This window comes from Filicampus tigris, chromosome 22, assembly GCF_054856515.1.
Source record: "Filicampus tigris isolate MCC_2025a chromosome 22, RoL_Ftig_1.0, whole genome shotgun sequence".
In the NCBI taxonomy this organism is placed as follows: domain Eukaryota; kingdom Metazoa; phylum Chordata; class Actinopteri; order Syngnathiformes; family Syngnathidae; genus Filicampus; species Filicampus tigris.
In genome coordinates, this window is record NC_141238.1 from 4331834 (window position 1) to 4348159 (window position 16326).

General features: G+C 44.2%; 1 protein-coding gene across 2 annotated transcripts; it reads left to right on the plus strand.

Annotated features, from left to right (window-relative positions):
- The first annotated feature begins 204 nt into the window (after positions 1-204).
- Positions 205-15073, plus strand: braf (B-Raf proto-oncogene, serine/threonine kinase). 2 transcript variants are annotated; one of them, XM_086022314.1, is made up of 20 exons: positions 205-388; positions 2908-3009; positions 3090-3353; positions 3917-4020; positions 4181-4283; positions 4954-5102; positions 5213-5332; positions 5427-5586; positions 5671-5710; positions 6946-7065; positions 8034-8170; positions 8248-8365; positions 8839-8923; positions 9005-9181; positions 9298-9344; positions 10036-10154; positions 10231-10362; positions 10747-10881; positions 11009-11162; positions 11295-15073. In XM_086022314.1, the coding sequence occupies exons 1-20, from the start codon at positions 233-235 to the stop codon at positions 11315-11317; spliced, it is 2445 nt and encodes an 814-aa protein (XP_085878440.1). In that variant the 5' UTR covers positions 205-232; the 3' UTR covers positions 11318-15073. The 2 variants fall into 2 exon arrangements, with proteins under 2 accessions (XP_085878440.1, XP_085878441.1); XM_086022315.1 differs by lacking the exon at positions 6946-7065 and having other exon boundaries at positions 206-388.
- The last annotated feature ends 1253 nt before the right edge of the window (positions 15074-16326 follow it).

Below are 16326 nucleotides of genomic sequence, written 5' to 3' on the forward strand. Positions count from 1 at the left end.
CGCGTGTCTATCATTTGCGTGCATTTTTTTAGGTCTGTCGCGTGTTTGTCTTTGCGCGCGTCTGTAAAGTGTAAATCATGTTTGTTGTGTCTTGCATACGCGTGTTGTGTGTGCGCGTGCGTGTGACGGTTTGCAGCCTGCCCAAGTCTGTCCTCTGTCACCCCCTACGTCCGCAACGGCGCCACTGCGCTTGTCTCTCTTATTTTCCACTCACTTTCTCTCACACTTTAAAATGGCGGCGTTGAGCAGCGCCGAGTCCCCACCGCCCGTCTTTAACGGAGACACCTCAGAGCGGCAACCGGGCGGGGAGCGGGGCCTCGAGGAGCTCGGCGCCGCACTGGAGCCCTCCTGCACGCCGGGGATCCCCGGAGGTCCGCAAGACGAGGAGGTAGGCGCTTTACGGCAGCGGTGCGATGGTAGCGGCGGAGGGGGAGGGAGGGAGGCAAAGTGGGCACGGGGAACGGGGCTCCGAGCGGGGCTAATTGGATGGAAATGTTCAGGAAACACCGGCTGCTCCGCGGATGGCGGGGGATGCGGCGCAAGGGGCGGGCGGCGATCAGAACCGACGAGGCGGTAGCTCCCGGGCCCCTCGGCTTGCGTTAGACGGCAACATGCGGCAGCTGGACGGGGAGCTTTTATTCGGAGGAGTCGGTGTTTACTCGGGGCCTTGCTCGCTTTATTCCGACGGCTCTCACTGCAGCGCCGCGCCGCCGCGGCACACAACGCACGCCGCTGTTGACACGATAAAGACGGGCAATTAACGGCGCTTTTGCCGGGGGCGTGCAAGGCTCGCGCTCCGCGGCGGAGAGACCCACCGGGGGCTGATGGTGGTCGGGGAATGGATGCTAGCTCGAGTCGTGTTCAAGTATAATGCAGCTGCACAGGTCACTTTTATACGTATAACGGACATCACCCCCCCCCCCCCCCCCCCAAAAAAAAAAAAACACGCACACACTTGACCGCGCAGGCCTCTGCACATAAATCAACCCTAGTCTGTTAATTCCCATCCCAAAATATTTTGTATACATACATACGTTACATTTAAAGGCAGCACTGTGCCTTACAGTTTTGACGTTGCTGATTCAAATTTCCATCCCATAGTCTAAAAACCAACATATTAAGTCAATTAAAGCCTCTAAATAGGAGTGAATGTGAGTGGTGGTCTGCAGCAAGAACTTATTTTTGTCACGGGCTAAGTTATGGTTTCCCCAGCAAACCACGCAACTCCCCACCGTGTGCACCCAAAAAAAAAAAAGCGACTGCGATCAGGTCAAGTAGTACAAAAAATTGATGTGTTAAAAAATATTAGATTTGGTTTAAAGCACTTGCGTACACATCGGCAATCAAGATCCCCTCATGACTACTCACACCTCTAATGAAATATGTGTTGCTTATCAGTGACTAATTCCAATTGGCGCAGCCAACAAAGCTCAATGCAGCTCTGCTTACCCTTTATGTTTCATGACATTTATTTTCAATCATTTCACTCTGCCTGTAAGAATTGTTATGCTGTCAAAGGATTTCATGTGAAGAATTGGTTGATTGTGATGAACCGATTGTTGATTTCAGCATGTTTTTAGACTCCTGTTGAAAGAATTGTGATAGGATGATGGCTATGGAAAGCTGAGCTCCATCCATGCCGACCTGCGCAATTGAAAACATGACATGAAATTAGCCAAATGCCCTTAACTATCGACGACGTAATTGGAATTAGCGATTTTCAAAGTGTGGCACATATTTGAACATCATTGATTTTTTTTTTTTTTTTTTTTTTCATGATCACTTTTAGTTTGTTTTAATTGACACTTTTCGGTTTCCTTTAAACGGCCTAGCGATGGAAACAGCCAGCATCTGATACAGTTCCTGAAAGTAGGGAAGATAAGAGCAATATCAGGAAATAGCCGTCTTTTCGACATCCCATTGAGTCATAGTTCACCCTTCAGCCTTTTTTAAGTGTGAAGCATTATCATGTGCTAGCGCCGCACGTAATATAGTTTGCGTCTCTAGCTTTCTATATCTGTATCGCAGTTTATTGAATTGCATCAACTTGCGGATAGTTTTGAATGAAGACAGAATAGAATAGAAAGGTTTATTTTTGTTATGGTCTAGGGATGCTTATTGTGCGCTGTATGCTGTTTTTTTTTCAAGGTAGGTGTTTTTTTTGGAGGGGGGCGACTTTACAAAAACACCATTTCAGGAGCTGGTTATTTTCTTTAAAAGGTTGTAGATTTTATTAGGTATGGAGGCTAGAACATTTTGTACACAAAAAAAAAAAATGTTTGCAAATAGACTGAACCTCTTGTTTATTAGGGGAGATAGAATCCAGGTTATGAAATGACCGTATTTAAAAAAAAGTTGCTTTTTTTAAACAGTTTAGTTATTTGAACACAAATACGCATAAAGTATATATAAAAGTAAACTATAATGTCTGATACAGCTGTTGTTCTCTTTTTTCGTATTATTTGCAGTTTTCTTGCTCAGACCAAAGCCATGCAATGTAGTAATATTGCTTTGGCGCCATCTGGTGGCGTATTGGTGCCAAGCAACTATACTGAAGTAACGTGAAGCGCTTCATTTAGTGAGGCCGTAGCCTTGTCGAATAGACAAAGTGCTTTGCCGCCATTCTGTGACATCTCGAGGCAATTACAAACCTTTTTGGGGGGACTCGTCAATTACTCGCTGAGTTTTGCGAAGGGGAAGCCTGAAAACCGATGATGTCATTACATTCTCTCGGGCGAATGACCGCAGATCGGTTGTGGGCGATGTCCCGAATGTCATGAATGGATATCTGCTTTCCAATCACCGTATCGTCGAAGATTTTTTTTCATCGACAAAAGCAAGGTGCACACAACCTCCCCGCCTTATTCCAAAGTCAGCAAAAACCCATGGTGTTTTGTCCCCCGACAGATCTGGAACATCAAACAGATGATCAAGTTGACACAAGAACACTTAGAGGCTCTTCTGGACAAGTTCGGAGGAGAACACAATCCTCCCTCCATCTACCTTGAGGTGAGAGCGGTTTGCTTTGGCCACACGGAAAGCTCAGGGACGTCACTTAAGCCCGCCCTCCGCTCTTCTTCCCCTCACAGGCCTACGAGGAGTACACCAGTAAGCTGGACGCCCTGCAGCAGAGGGAGCAGCAGCTGCTGGAGGCCACGGGCAACGGCGCGGACTTCTCCTGCTCGCCCACGCCCGCGCCGGCCCTCCCGGAGGTCAAGACGGGAGGCTGCCCGCCCTCGGCGCCCAACACGCTGGCCGTCCTCCAGAAACCGGCGGACGGCGGCCGCAGCAACCCGCGCTCGCCGCAGAAGCCCATCGTCCGAGTCTTCCTGCCCAATAAGCAGAGAACGGTGGTGTGTGCTCACTGGTCATTTGAGGCTACAAACGCACACACCCGGTCGGGGGCGGAGCTATGGGTGGGCCTGACAGACTGCCCACCCAGTGAGATTCATACAAAAAATATATACTTTAACATTTTTAGTCAATTATTTTTGAATTTGTGTTCCGTTGTTTTTTTTTTTGTGTGTTTTTTTTTAATTATTTGATTGAATATTAAGAATGGCATGATTGTGGTTTGTTAAGGAAGATCAGAACTTCGTACGATTCAGTTTGTCAGGCCCACCCATCAGCCACGTTCTGGCTCCGCCCCTGCACCCAATTGGAGTAAAGCTCATTTACATATTGAAGTTTTTTTTAAAATTTTTTTTAATATTCACGAGGAAAACAAAAAGATGGCTCTGAATGTCGCTCACTAGGCCACGCCCCCTTAAAGGTGCGTTCAGGGGCCACTGTCTTTCGGTTCAGTTTATTTCTGTTAAATTGGCGAATGGGGCTATTGCGTCATAGGAGCGCACAAGTACGCGCGTGCTTTGAGGACCCGAAACTAAGGCTGGGATGCTTCCCTGTCGGCGTTCAGGTCCCCGCCCGGTGTGGGATGACGGTGCGAGACTCGCTCAAGAAGGCGCTGATGATGCGGGGACTCATCCCGGAGTGCTGCGGCGTCTACAGGATACAGGACGGGTGAGTGTGCTGCAAACAATGAGGGAATGACAAAAGGTGGTCTCATTTCAATTTGTGCGTTTGCGCCGATTTAGCTTTTTTTTTTTTTTTTTTTTTTAATTTTTTTTATTTGAGAGGTTGAAGCCGAAGAAGTAGACTTTTCTTTGAATATGTACATCAGAGAGAAGAAGCCTATCGGTTGGGATACGGATATTTCCTGGCTGACGGGGGAAGAGTTGCACGTGGAAGTCTTGGAGAATGTGCCGCTCACCACGCACAACTTTGTGAGTAGCACTCATCCAGTCAGATTAATATCATTAATAATATTTAAGTACCGATACCGTAACCTTATTTTACGGTGCTCGTGGAGGCTGCCGATACCAGGCACCGATACTTAAAGCGAAAGTCAACCCAAACATATATATTTTTTTAGAATATGTTCCCAGCAGGCCCACGAGTTGAAACACGGCATTCTGATCATTTTGCGTTTGTGGAATAAGAGTTAATGCACTCGTTTGGGGCCTTTTTTGGGGGCGGCCATTTTTGTCTGCCGTCGACTGAAACCGACATCACAACTGCTCACAGCGCCCACTCACGGCTGACCTGTTTTCTGAATCTGAGCCCGCGATTGGTCGTTGTGAGCACTTGTGATGTCATTTTCAGTCGACAGAAGACAAAATGGCCGCCCCCGGAGATGGCTCAAAACGAGTGCATCTTGCTGCTTAATTTATATCCCGCAAACGCAAAATGAATCCCTATTTCAACTAGTGGGCTTGTATAGAACATACTCTAGAAAAAAAATATGTTTGGGTTGACTTCCGCTTTAAGTACCGATACCGCAACCTTATTTTCACGGCGCTCGTGGAGGCCGCCGATACCAGGCACCGATACTTAAGTACAAATCAAATAGATTGAGAAAAATGGTCCGAAGTGTGACTGCTCTTTGGTCTCCAGGTGAGGAAGACCTTCTTCACGCTGGCCTTCTGCGACTTCTGCAGGAAGCTGCTTTTCCAGGGCTTCCGCTGCCAGACGTGCGGCTACAAGTTCCACCAGCGCTGCAGCACCGAGGTCCCCCTCATGTGCGTCAACTACGACCAGCTCGAGTAAGTCGCACGCGCCAAAGAGTCCCGTTTAGAAGCGGCCGTCCGGAACCCACAATCGGACGAATCGTATTTTTTGTTGTTGTTGTTGTTGTCAACGTCACCCCGCACAGCTTGTTGCTGGTGTCCAAGTTCTTCGAGCATCACCCTTTCACCCAGGAGGAGGTCTCGTCCGAGGGGACCACCCCCGTGTCCGAAGCCTGCCCGTCGCTCCCCCCGTCCGACTCGGCCGGGTGAGCAACCCCCCCCCCCCTCCCCCGTTCGGCTCGGGCGTCGGCCGTTTCCGCTCGCGCTAAAACGGGCGGCTCGGCGCGCTCTGCCCGTCAGGTCGGTGTGCCACGCCGCGTTGTCGCCGTCCAAGTCCATCCCCATCCCGCCCAGTTTCCGGCCCGCCGAGGAGGATCACCGCAACCAGTTTGGCCAGAGGGACCGCTCGTCCTCCGCCCCCAACGTCCATATCAACACCATCGAGCCTGTCAACATCGACGTGAGCGATCAACTTCCGAAATGGGCATCATAATGATAATAATTCCTTTTTTTTTTTGTTTTCTTTTTTTTTTTTTCTTTCAAGGACTTGATCCGAGATCAGGGACTAGTGAGGTCGGATGGCGGTAAGGATCTTCCCTCCATTTTGTGGCCTTTTTTATTTCCCACCATCCCGCGTGTCTGCGTGCACTCTGGTCTTATGTGTGTGCGTGTGTGTGTGTATGTGTGTGTGTGTATATGTGTGTGCGTGTGAAGACCCTAGAAACTTTGGAGTCAGTGCTCATATTCCTGCAAGGACAACGGTGAATATTCATGTTAGCGGACGTCATTTTTCCTTTTTTTGAATTGCTTGCCCAGCTCAAGCTCCCATTTAGTTACTTTAAATACATGGGAGACCATTTTGCCCTCCATTATGAGCATTTAAGCATGTAAAAAAAAAAAAAAAAATAATAATAATAATAGTAATAAATGAGCTGTGATGTCATATCATCTGGATTTGGCTAAAAGAAACGTTTTTGGGGTTTTTTTTGCCCACAAGAGTATGATGTGAATATATTTTTTAAATTGTGTGTTTATTATTAATAATCAGTGCTGTCAACCGATTCAATTTTTTAAACTAATTAATCGCAAAAATAATTTCCCTAATTGATCGCGATTAATCGCATTTTTTTAACAACATTTTTTTTACAAAACTCGAGTAAAATCTTGGAATTAATATGGGGAAAAAAATGTAAAGTATATTTGGATTCAAAGACTGTTCTAATAGCGTTCTTTGAACCTTGGTTCTTTTCCGGGAAAACACAACTGTTGAACGCTACACCAAAGACGTCCAACTAATATGGTATTTGAATTTGGCTGTGCAAAGTGTGCAAATTATTTTGGATTTCGCCAATGAGCCGCCGAGCAACTTTTTTCAAGTGAAACTCCGTAAAAGTCCGCCTTTGCGACCGTGACCCTCCTCAAAGTTTGGCTGCACCGTGAGCAAGTCAATCAGAGTTAACTGAGTTAACTTTTTTTTTTTTTTTTACTGCGTTATGAAATTTTAATTAATCTCCACAGTTAATGCTTTAACTCTGACAGCCCTATTAATAATAATAAAATATATTTCTTTATTGATCCACAAGGCAGTTGTTTTGATTAAAAAAAAAAAAAAAAAATGGTTTCTCCAATTATATACGATTTTAATGAGTTAAAAACGGCACACAGCAGTAAGCAATTTTCACATGTTGAGTTTCTTCAAGTGGATCGAAAGGCGCTTGATGTGACATGCTTTGGATTTGGGCCCGCTTTAGCTTGAGTGGAGAGGGGCAGGGTGAGTGAGTAGCAGTGATGGTCTGTCTGTCTCTCTTTGCCCCCGCAGCCCCCCCGACCCACCCTGCCCGCTGCTTGAGGAAGCACCGAACACGGACCTCGAGTCCCCTCCTATACTCCTACCCCAATGACATAGTGTTTGATTTTGAGCCCGAGCCCGTGTTCCGAGGTAGTCAGCAGGCCCTCTGTGTGTTCTCGTGACCCCCCCCCCCCTCCAACCCCCCCCCCCCACCCCACCCACTCGCCACCTTCACTTTCACCACCACCGCCTCGCTGCATACGCAAACACCAGCCCCCCCCCGTGTCTCATTCGCTGTGTGATCCCGCGCCCCCTCCCCTTTTCTTTTACCACCACTGTCCCTCAAACCGTCTGCAGTTATTTTTAGAATAACATCAAAACGTATTATCATATAAAGATTAAAACAGGTAAGTTCACAACAAGTGCAATGGTTCCAGTCGGCAATCGGGATTTTTGGTGACATTTTCATATTTTCACAAGGATCGGCTAATTGCTGTCATAACTCGATAAACTCATATTTCCGGAACGATGTGCCTCAATATCGTACGACATTTGGATCTACTTTATGTAGATGTGATTTTAAATTCAACATTTTGCGAAGAATAACTCGCAACAAGTAATTGACAAAAGCATACGTTCTTTGTGCATTTGTTTCAATTAAAGGAAAAATGGAAAATAATTAGTGAAAAAAATATATATAAATAAAAAAATAAAAATATTTCTCCAAATGTTCCACAACAGTCACCATTTTATGTATTTTTTATTTTTTTTATATTCAATGAATGCACACATAATAACACATATCTTCTTAATAAACCCATTTGTACCTTTTTATGTATTTCTGGAAATTAAATCAATGAACGACAAAACCCCCAAATTGTTTTTTTTTTTTTGTTTGTTTTTTTGTCAACATACTTCCTTGACACCAATGTGCCATCGGATGGCGCCAAAGGGGGGGGGGGGGGGCTTCACCGTAACGCCATCCAACCAAGCATCCCCTCACCTCTCCCCTGCATGTCAACAATCGCTCGATCGATTCCAACTCCCCATCGTTCGAAGTTAGTTACCTTTCCGCCTCCCTCTCTTTCCCCCTTTTCTCACCCCCCGCCCCGCTTCAGGCTCCACCGCCGGACTGTCGGCGACTCCTCCCGCCTCGCTCCCCGGCTCCCTGACCAACGTCAAGGTTCCCCAGAAGTCGCCGTGCCCGCAGAGGGAGCGCAAGTCGTCGTCGTCGTCCGAGGACCGCAATAAGATGGTGGGTCCCGGCGTGAAACGGGAACGTCCCGTCTGCATTTCAACGCATCTCGCCGCCGACCGTGTCATGTGCGACAGAAAACGCTGGGGAGGAGGGACTCCAGCGACGACTGGGAAATCCCCGAGGGGCAGATCACGCTGGGTCAGAGGATAGGCTCCGGCTCCTTTGGGACTGTCTTCAAAGGAAAGTGGCATGGTAGGATTTGGTGCTCGCGCTGTTATAATGCAGCTCTGCTTACCTTATGATTGTGGTTTTTTTCCAACGGCTCGCCCGCACGTGCATTCGGTGTATTTTTCGACTTTTGTATTTTGCCGATCATCCCATTGATTGATCGGATGAAAATGTCATTTGCAGTGTAACGCCCAACACGACGTGCAGGTGTTATTTTTATTTTTATTTTATTTTTTTTGTCCACTTCTGACTCACGGTTTCAAAAGGCAGGGCCTAGACTGGTGAGTGACGTGGGTGTCAGCGAACGAGAGTATAGATTTTAACAATTTCTCGCCCTTTTTGCAAAAAAAAAAAAAAAAAAGCAAATGACATTGGAAAACATTTATGCTAGTTATGCTATACATATTTATCTATAGGTGAAAAATGGATTGCTCTGATTTAAAAAAAAAAAAAAAAAAAATCGCTTCATTAAATAAATGGATTCATCACCCTTTAAGGTGACGTGGCAGTGAAGATGTTGAACGTTACCGCGCCGACACCTCAGCAGCTTCAGGCCTTCAAGAACGAAGTGGGAGTCCTCAGGTAACCTCCCACACAGTTTTTCCTCCGCACACACAAAACGGCCGACACCCTTTTACGGTGGCGCCTTTGCGTGTGCCGTAGGAAAACGCGCCATGTCAACATCCTGTTGTTCATGGGCTACACCACCAAGCCTCAGCTGGCCATCGTGACGCAGTGGTGCGAAGGCTCCAGCCTGTACCACCACCTGCACATCATCGAGACCAAGTTTGAAATGATCAAGCTCATCGACATCGCCAGGCAGACCGCTCAGGGCATGGAGTAAGCGCACCCCCGTCTTCTCAAAACTTTTTTTTAATTTTATTTTTATTTTTTTTTATGGGAGGGTGGCTTGACTTACAAATGAGGCGTCAAGCTCATTTTTTATTCCTCCTTAGTTACCTGCACGCCAAGTCCATCATCCACCGTGATCTGAAGAGCAACAGTATCTTTTAAAGGAGCCGTATTTTGCTTGATCTTCCTTGCTGGATGTCAGCGGTGCACATAAAGAATCAGAACATTCATAGAAAGATAGCTCAAAAAGTCAATCTCATACGCGAATCGAAATTCAGTTACGATTATGACGCGCCATGATTACAAAATTGGCGCAGTTGTTAAAAAAAATGATTATTAATATTCATTTATATCCAACTCACTGTTGGTTTACAAAAGTCAATCATACATGAGCACCTTTAAGAAAAAATGAGAATACATTTTATACATTTTGTTTGGGCCAAAAGGAACTTTAATTAGAGTGTTTCAAAGGAATGACTTGCCTTTGTATTTTATACGTTCATTTTCTTGTTGTGTGCCAAAAAAATACATGATCGTTTGAATAATCCCGATTTCAATTACGACCAAAATAACCATGATTTGATATATTTTTCATAATCGAGCAGCCCTAACATACAGCGTTAGTACCAAACGTCGCCGCCAGAGATGGATGACCAAATGTGATTTCTTTGTTGTAAATGAACAATGGGTATATGGAGATCGGGAAGAGTGGAGAAGCGGCAGTAAAACAGGCCAAAATTCAGATGCCAGGGGGGCCTGTTGCACACCGCGGCAGGTGCGAGTTAACCATCTGTGTGATGCAAGTGCGGCGCAGACGTTTCCTTAAAAACAATCTTGCGCAGATATTTTCCTCCATGAGGATCTGACGGTGAAGATTGGCGACTTTGGCCTGGCCACGGTCAAGTCCCGCTGGAGCGGCTCGCACCAGTTTGAGCAGTTGTCGGGCTCCATTCTGTGGATGGTGAGTGCCTTTGAAACGGACGCCCACGCCCCGTTGTTTGCCGTGGCCCCACTCAAAGCGATGCGTGGTCCTCAAGGCTCCGGAGGTGATCCGACTGCAGGACAAGAATCCGTACAGCTTCCAGTCCGACGTCTACGCCTTCGGCATTGTGCTGTATGAACTCATGTCGGGAGCGCTGCCCTACTCCAACATCAACAACAGAGATCAGGCGAGATGCTGGCTGTGCTCTTTTGTACATTGGAAACTGGGGCTGGAACGATGAATCGAAAATCGATTTGCCGCGACGAATCGATTCGAGGAATCGAAAAATTGCGGTGATGAAATTCGTCTCGAAAATGGTGTCTTGAGGCGTTTTTTCATTTTCATTTAGAATGTGGAGATCAAATGATGTGCTTGCACGGTAGCAATTTTTTAAAAATCGAAAATGGGGAACTGAAAATCGAATCGAATCGGGGCTTGAGTGAATCGTTACATCCCTATTGGAAACGCTTGATTTTATTTTTCCTTAATGGGAGAAAATGTAGTGTTTAGCAGTCGGGGAAAATTGGCACATGTGCAGCTGTCATAACTGTATTTTGCAAATGATGCGCAGATCATATTCATGGTGGGCCGAGGTTACCTGTCGCCCGACCTCAGCAAGGTGCGCAGCAACTGCCCAAAGGCCATGAAGAGACTAATGGCTGACTGCTTGAAGAAGAAGAGAGAGGAGCGACCCCTCTTCCCTCAGGTGAGAATTCCTCCTAGAATTATTATTATTATTATTATTATTACTACCTGAGCCTGTGAGTCCTTTTTGTATGCGACGTGAGTTCAGAAAAACTTGTTAATAAGCACGTGACTGCGATTGTTTTCAGATCTTGGCCTCCATCGAGCTGCTGGCTCGCTCGTTACCCAAAATCCACCGCAGCGCCTCGGAGCCTTCGTTAAACCGAGCGGGCTTTCAGACGGAAGACTTCAGCTTATACGCCTGCGCCTCGCCCAAAACCCCCATCCAGGCGGGAGGCTACGGTAGGTCTCGGATTTCTCTCAGGCCTCAGGCCTCGTTGGATTCTTGCGGCGAGCCTTTCGGCTTGCGCGTGGCCGTTTCTTTTTTTTTTTTTTTTTTCACTTTTATCTTCATGGATTTATTTATTCCCCCAGGGGAGTTTTCAGCCTTCAAGTAAGTGCTGTGCATCTCACCAGCCCATCCCTCGTCACTGCTCCGAAAGTCCTCCCGTCCTTGCCGTGGATTAATTCATCACTGGAAAAAAAAAAACACACAAAAAAACAAAAAAAAAAAAACAACTCAAATGTAGTCTTAAACGAATGTGCCGTTTTCTTCCTCTTCCAACGACGAGATTCCTTCCAACTTCAAAGCCGTCCATTGGGCAACTTGCCAAAGTGACCGGCAAACCGAATCGGGGGGTGGTGGGGGGGGAGTCAAAACATACCAAAACAACAACAACAAAAAAAAAAATCATAAATGGTCAAGAAAACCAAGCACGAAGACATATACATACCAAAACCATTTGGAGGCGGGGCAAACTTCCGTGGCGGACCGGCCCGCCGAAGAAAATGGTGACGGGATGCGACGCGGAAGGAAGAGGCCGAGCGGCTTCGGCTGCCACTTTGAAAGAAAGGCCTGCAGGGGGCGGCCCTCTGCCGGGCGCTTGCAGGCTCGTCACATGAGCCGAGAAGCGGGGGGGGACACCGCCTCCCCAACTATGACTTGAAAGCTAGTTTTTCTATATATAGCTCCAGGTTTGTCATGCTAACGACTTTAACTAGCGCGTGCTAGAGGTTCGGGTTTTTGGAGAGAACTTTCCATCCAGCAGCAAGCAAAGTGTGATGCTTTTTGCCTTTCCCCCTTTTCCGCCTGACCTTCCACTTGTCAAAATCACGTCTGAGACCATTTTGACAGGTTACAACGGCTTCATCACATGAGACGACAGCAACCAAAATATAGCTTCTTTTTTTTTTTGTGTGTGGGTGGTCGAAGCTCGCCATTTTGCGATAAGAAGCTATTGTGACGATAGAAGCGGTAAAATATTTTTTGGGGACGGTAGAAGCAATGCATCTTTTTTGAAGATAGAAGCGACTAAAACGTTTTTTTTTTTTTTTTTGGGTGACAGTAGCAACGGAAATGTTTTTAGCGAAAAAAGCAACAAGCTTTTTTGGACGCTAGAAGCTACGTCACATTTTTGGCGATTGAAGCGACTGACTTTTTTTGTCGATAGAAGCAATTTTTTTTGCTATTCAAGCTATTTTTTTAATAGCAGGAACAAGTTTTTTGACGATAAATGTGACAACTTTTTGGGTGATGAAAGCTGCAAAAAAAAAAAGCGATAAATTGCGATAGAACTGACTTTTGGGCTATCGGAGTGAATTTTTGTTTTTTGCCTTAGATGCACCAAACTTTTTCGTCAGTCGAAGCGGACAACATTTTATGGGTGATTGAAGCGAAAACTTTTTGGGAAGGCAATGAAAGCGACACATCATTTCTTGGCCATAAAATCTCGTTTGGGGTGATAGAAGCAACAAAACCTTTTGCTGGTGATGGAATGACAACTTTTTTTGGGGGGGGGTGAGAGAAGTGGGATCCACATTCCATTTTTGAAGCACTGAACAGTCGATATGTGGAAGCTGTTGTTACTCAGTATCTTAATTTTTTTTTTTTTTTGGATGGATTTCGATTTTCAAAGTACTGTGTTGAGGAGCACATTTTGTGCATGTCATTGTTTTCCGTTCCCTTTTTTTTTTTTTGGTGCGTTACGTGGCTTTAATATTGCACTCTGGTCCGGATCCCACTTCTTAAAGCAGCTCGACTAAACGGGCTCCGGTGTCATTCGATGAAAGGACCGGCGAGCCTCTCAAGTGTTGTGTATTTAAGACAGACGGCTCTTTCGGTCACATTAACATGAATTCATTCCAGGATGTGTGTTTTTTTGTTGCTGTTTTTTTTTTTTTGCCTTTTTCTGTACAGACCAGCAGTATTTATTTGTCGTTTATGTTTTACAAGCTAATTTACAGAATTATTTGGAAGCTTTCTTGCCAAGTCTGTGACTTCTAGACATTGCACTTTGTAGAAATTAATTGAAGCAAATGAGCGACTTGCCTTTTTGTGTGTGTGTGTGTTATTATTATTGTTATTATTATTATTATTATTAATATTGTTTTTTTTTGTCCGGAATTGACAAAGCACATTGCAGTAGCCGGTGGCCTCACATGCTTAGCATCCGCAGGACCCGATGCTAAGATTTTTTTTTCTGTCAGCCCGCTTTAATTTAGTCACGTGTGTCCAAAGTGAAGAGAGCTGAGCTCGCGATTTTTGGTTGTTTTGGATACGAGGCGTATTGTTGCTACCGTAAGCGTTCATGAACGATTATGCTTCGCTTTTCACTTCCTGGCAGCTCCTTTTACAATAGTTATTTAATTGTGTCTGATGTACAGTCCATGTTTCACACGAACTTTGGTTAGTAGTGGTTATTTGCCACTCCAAAAAATGCGCAGCCCCATTGAAAAACATCATTGCCAAAGTTTTTGGGGGGTTGACAAAAAGGGACATACATGCTTATCAACCACTTTAAGCTAAACACAAAAAATTAACAATTTGAGTGTCAAAATTGGGGGGAAAAAATCAATTATTATTATGAGGTGAACTTTGGTTGCATGTTGTTTTCCAATGAAAAAAAATGTATTCACATTTTTTTTTTTTTTGTGGGGAGAGGGTGTTTTGGGGCTTAAAAGAGAAAAAGAGAGTTGGAAAAATGTGATACTTGCTTTTTATTTGACAGTCTTGCCGGGCAAGTGTTAATTAGATGGTAGTTGTCTAATTTAAAGCATGTCACGTTTTTTTTAAATAATGAACCCACAAAAAAATTAAAAACAAAATCTGATTTCTTTGGACGGTCAATGTTGTGTATAAGGAAAATGGTTTCATTAAATACCTCCCCCCAAAACTAGAACAAAAATTTGGACATGCATCATAGGGCGACTACAAATGAAAAGCACGTATCACCAAATTGTGTGTGTTTTTTGTTGTTGTTTTTGTTTAATGTTAGAAACTGTAAAACCCAGCAAAGAATGGCTTGCCAATGTAAAAGAATGTATCTCCATTTTTTTTTTCAATCTGTTAAAAAAAAATAATTGGCAAGATCAACGTGATATTCAACACAAAAAAAATATAAGATGGTTTTAAATGGGAAAAAAAGAAAAAAATCAGAAGGTACACCCCTTTTATTTTGTGGACATTCTGCTTTTAACTTGGTTGTCAGCAAACACTCTTTAAACGGCAATAGCATTGTAAAAGTGTCAACTACATTTCCGTAGGGTTTCAATTGTTGTTCTTTTTTGTTTGCTTCTTGATGTTCGAATTTCAAAAGAATTGACTGAAAACGTGGGTTTCTTGTCAAAGTCAGCATATCACAGCGTCTTTTTTTTTTTTTTTATTGTCATCTTACCTCTTGCCACTTAAATCTGCTCCGTAAATTCACACTGTATAACATTAATTTTAGGAATGAGAGCGCCTATAAATTGCCTAAAAGCGACGTCCATTGTGGAAGTTGGTGTACTTTTCCTGGTCCTTCTTGTCCTCCTTTTGTCTTTGCTGCCTGCACCTTTCAAAACGCCAACTGATTCTTTTCAGCCGAACTATCATGTCTTTAAACCCGTTTGCTTGTTTTGTTCATTTCTCCCTCTTCATCTGTAAATAGTGTACAAAGGGAAAAAACAAAAAATCCTGCCGATTTGCTAGGAAAAGCATGGGAGAACTACACATGTAACAAACTTTAAAATGTCCCCCAAAAAAATGACATTTTCAGAACGGTTGCGTGTAAAAGAAAAAAAAAACTATTTAAGGCTGTATCATAAGGAGAAAGAGCTTAATGTATTTGTTGTGAATATGAGAAACTGATCTATTAAAGAAGTGCATGAAAACGAAACTGTGGGATTGTGGTGTTCTTTGTGCCCCTCATGGTGGCAGCAGCAGAGCACTTTTTATGTCTAATTTTGTTTCTTCTCTTTGTTCTTTCCATGGCTTGTCGTCGCTGGGATGATAAACGCATACAGCTCCGGGAAAATTGAACAGACAAAAAGAACACATGGACCCTTTTCTGGTATTTAGACCATTTTTGCGTTTTCATTTTTTTTCATGCATTACAATATTTAGAATGAAAAAGTAACGTAATCGGTCCGTGTCTCTTTCGGTCGTTGGATATTATGTTTGGAAGCAGATATGAAAAATGGGAAAACGACTTGTTATTTGATTATCATTTGAAAAGACAAACACTAACGTTGAAATACGGCTTAATTTTCTATTTTGGTGTCTGGAACGAGTAAGGAAAAAGTCTGAAAAACGGTTTTATTTTCTATTTTTAATTCTAAAACGAAAAAATAGAATACAGCGCCTGGCACAAATCGAAATACGGCTCGTATACTGTATCTGTTTTAGATTCCTGGACGTTCTCACCGAAAGCATTTCTCGTAGTGGCCAGGAGAGGGCGACAGCGTCGCGCCTGAAGACGATATCGTGAACTGTATTGTAACCTGGAAACAAATGTTGGTAAACTCTGTTTCCCACAATCCCATGCGGCTCGTGAGCGTAAACATTTTGATAGTTTACGCGACTACAACTTTTAAATAAATGTTAACAATTTGTCGCAACAATTCGAGTTAATTAGTCAACTCTCAGGAGCTTTTCTGGAAAGAACATTTTGCACGCACTTGAGTTAAAATGCAAATGTGATGGTGATATTGAATAGTGATCGATCAAATGGTACATACATATTGATTTCAAACCACATGACTCCTCGTTAGATCAACTGCCTCGGGCTCATTAACAGTGTCATCAGATTTATTAGCAAAGAAGCATTTATTCGTATATTACTGTCCTTCTATTTCATTTTGCATTTAGTTATCTTCTTTGGAGACTAAAGTGCCGCAAATTCATGCGTGACGTCACCAAGGCAGACGCGAGCACACAAGCCCATATGCGACATTTAACTCTTTTTGCGACAAGTGCGCCTGTGAATATCCTCAATTTTCCACGCAATTCCAAACATATAGTCATGACATCATTAATTAAATAGAATGTCAAGAATGTACCCATTTTGACACGTTTTACTTTAATTCAATGGATATTTTACTGCTGCTTATGTATCACGCACCTTTGGCCACTTGGGGGCAGTATGATACA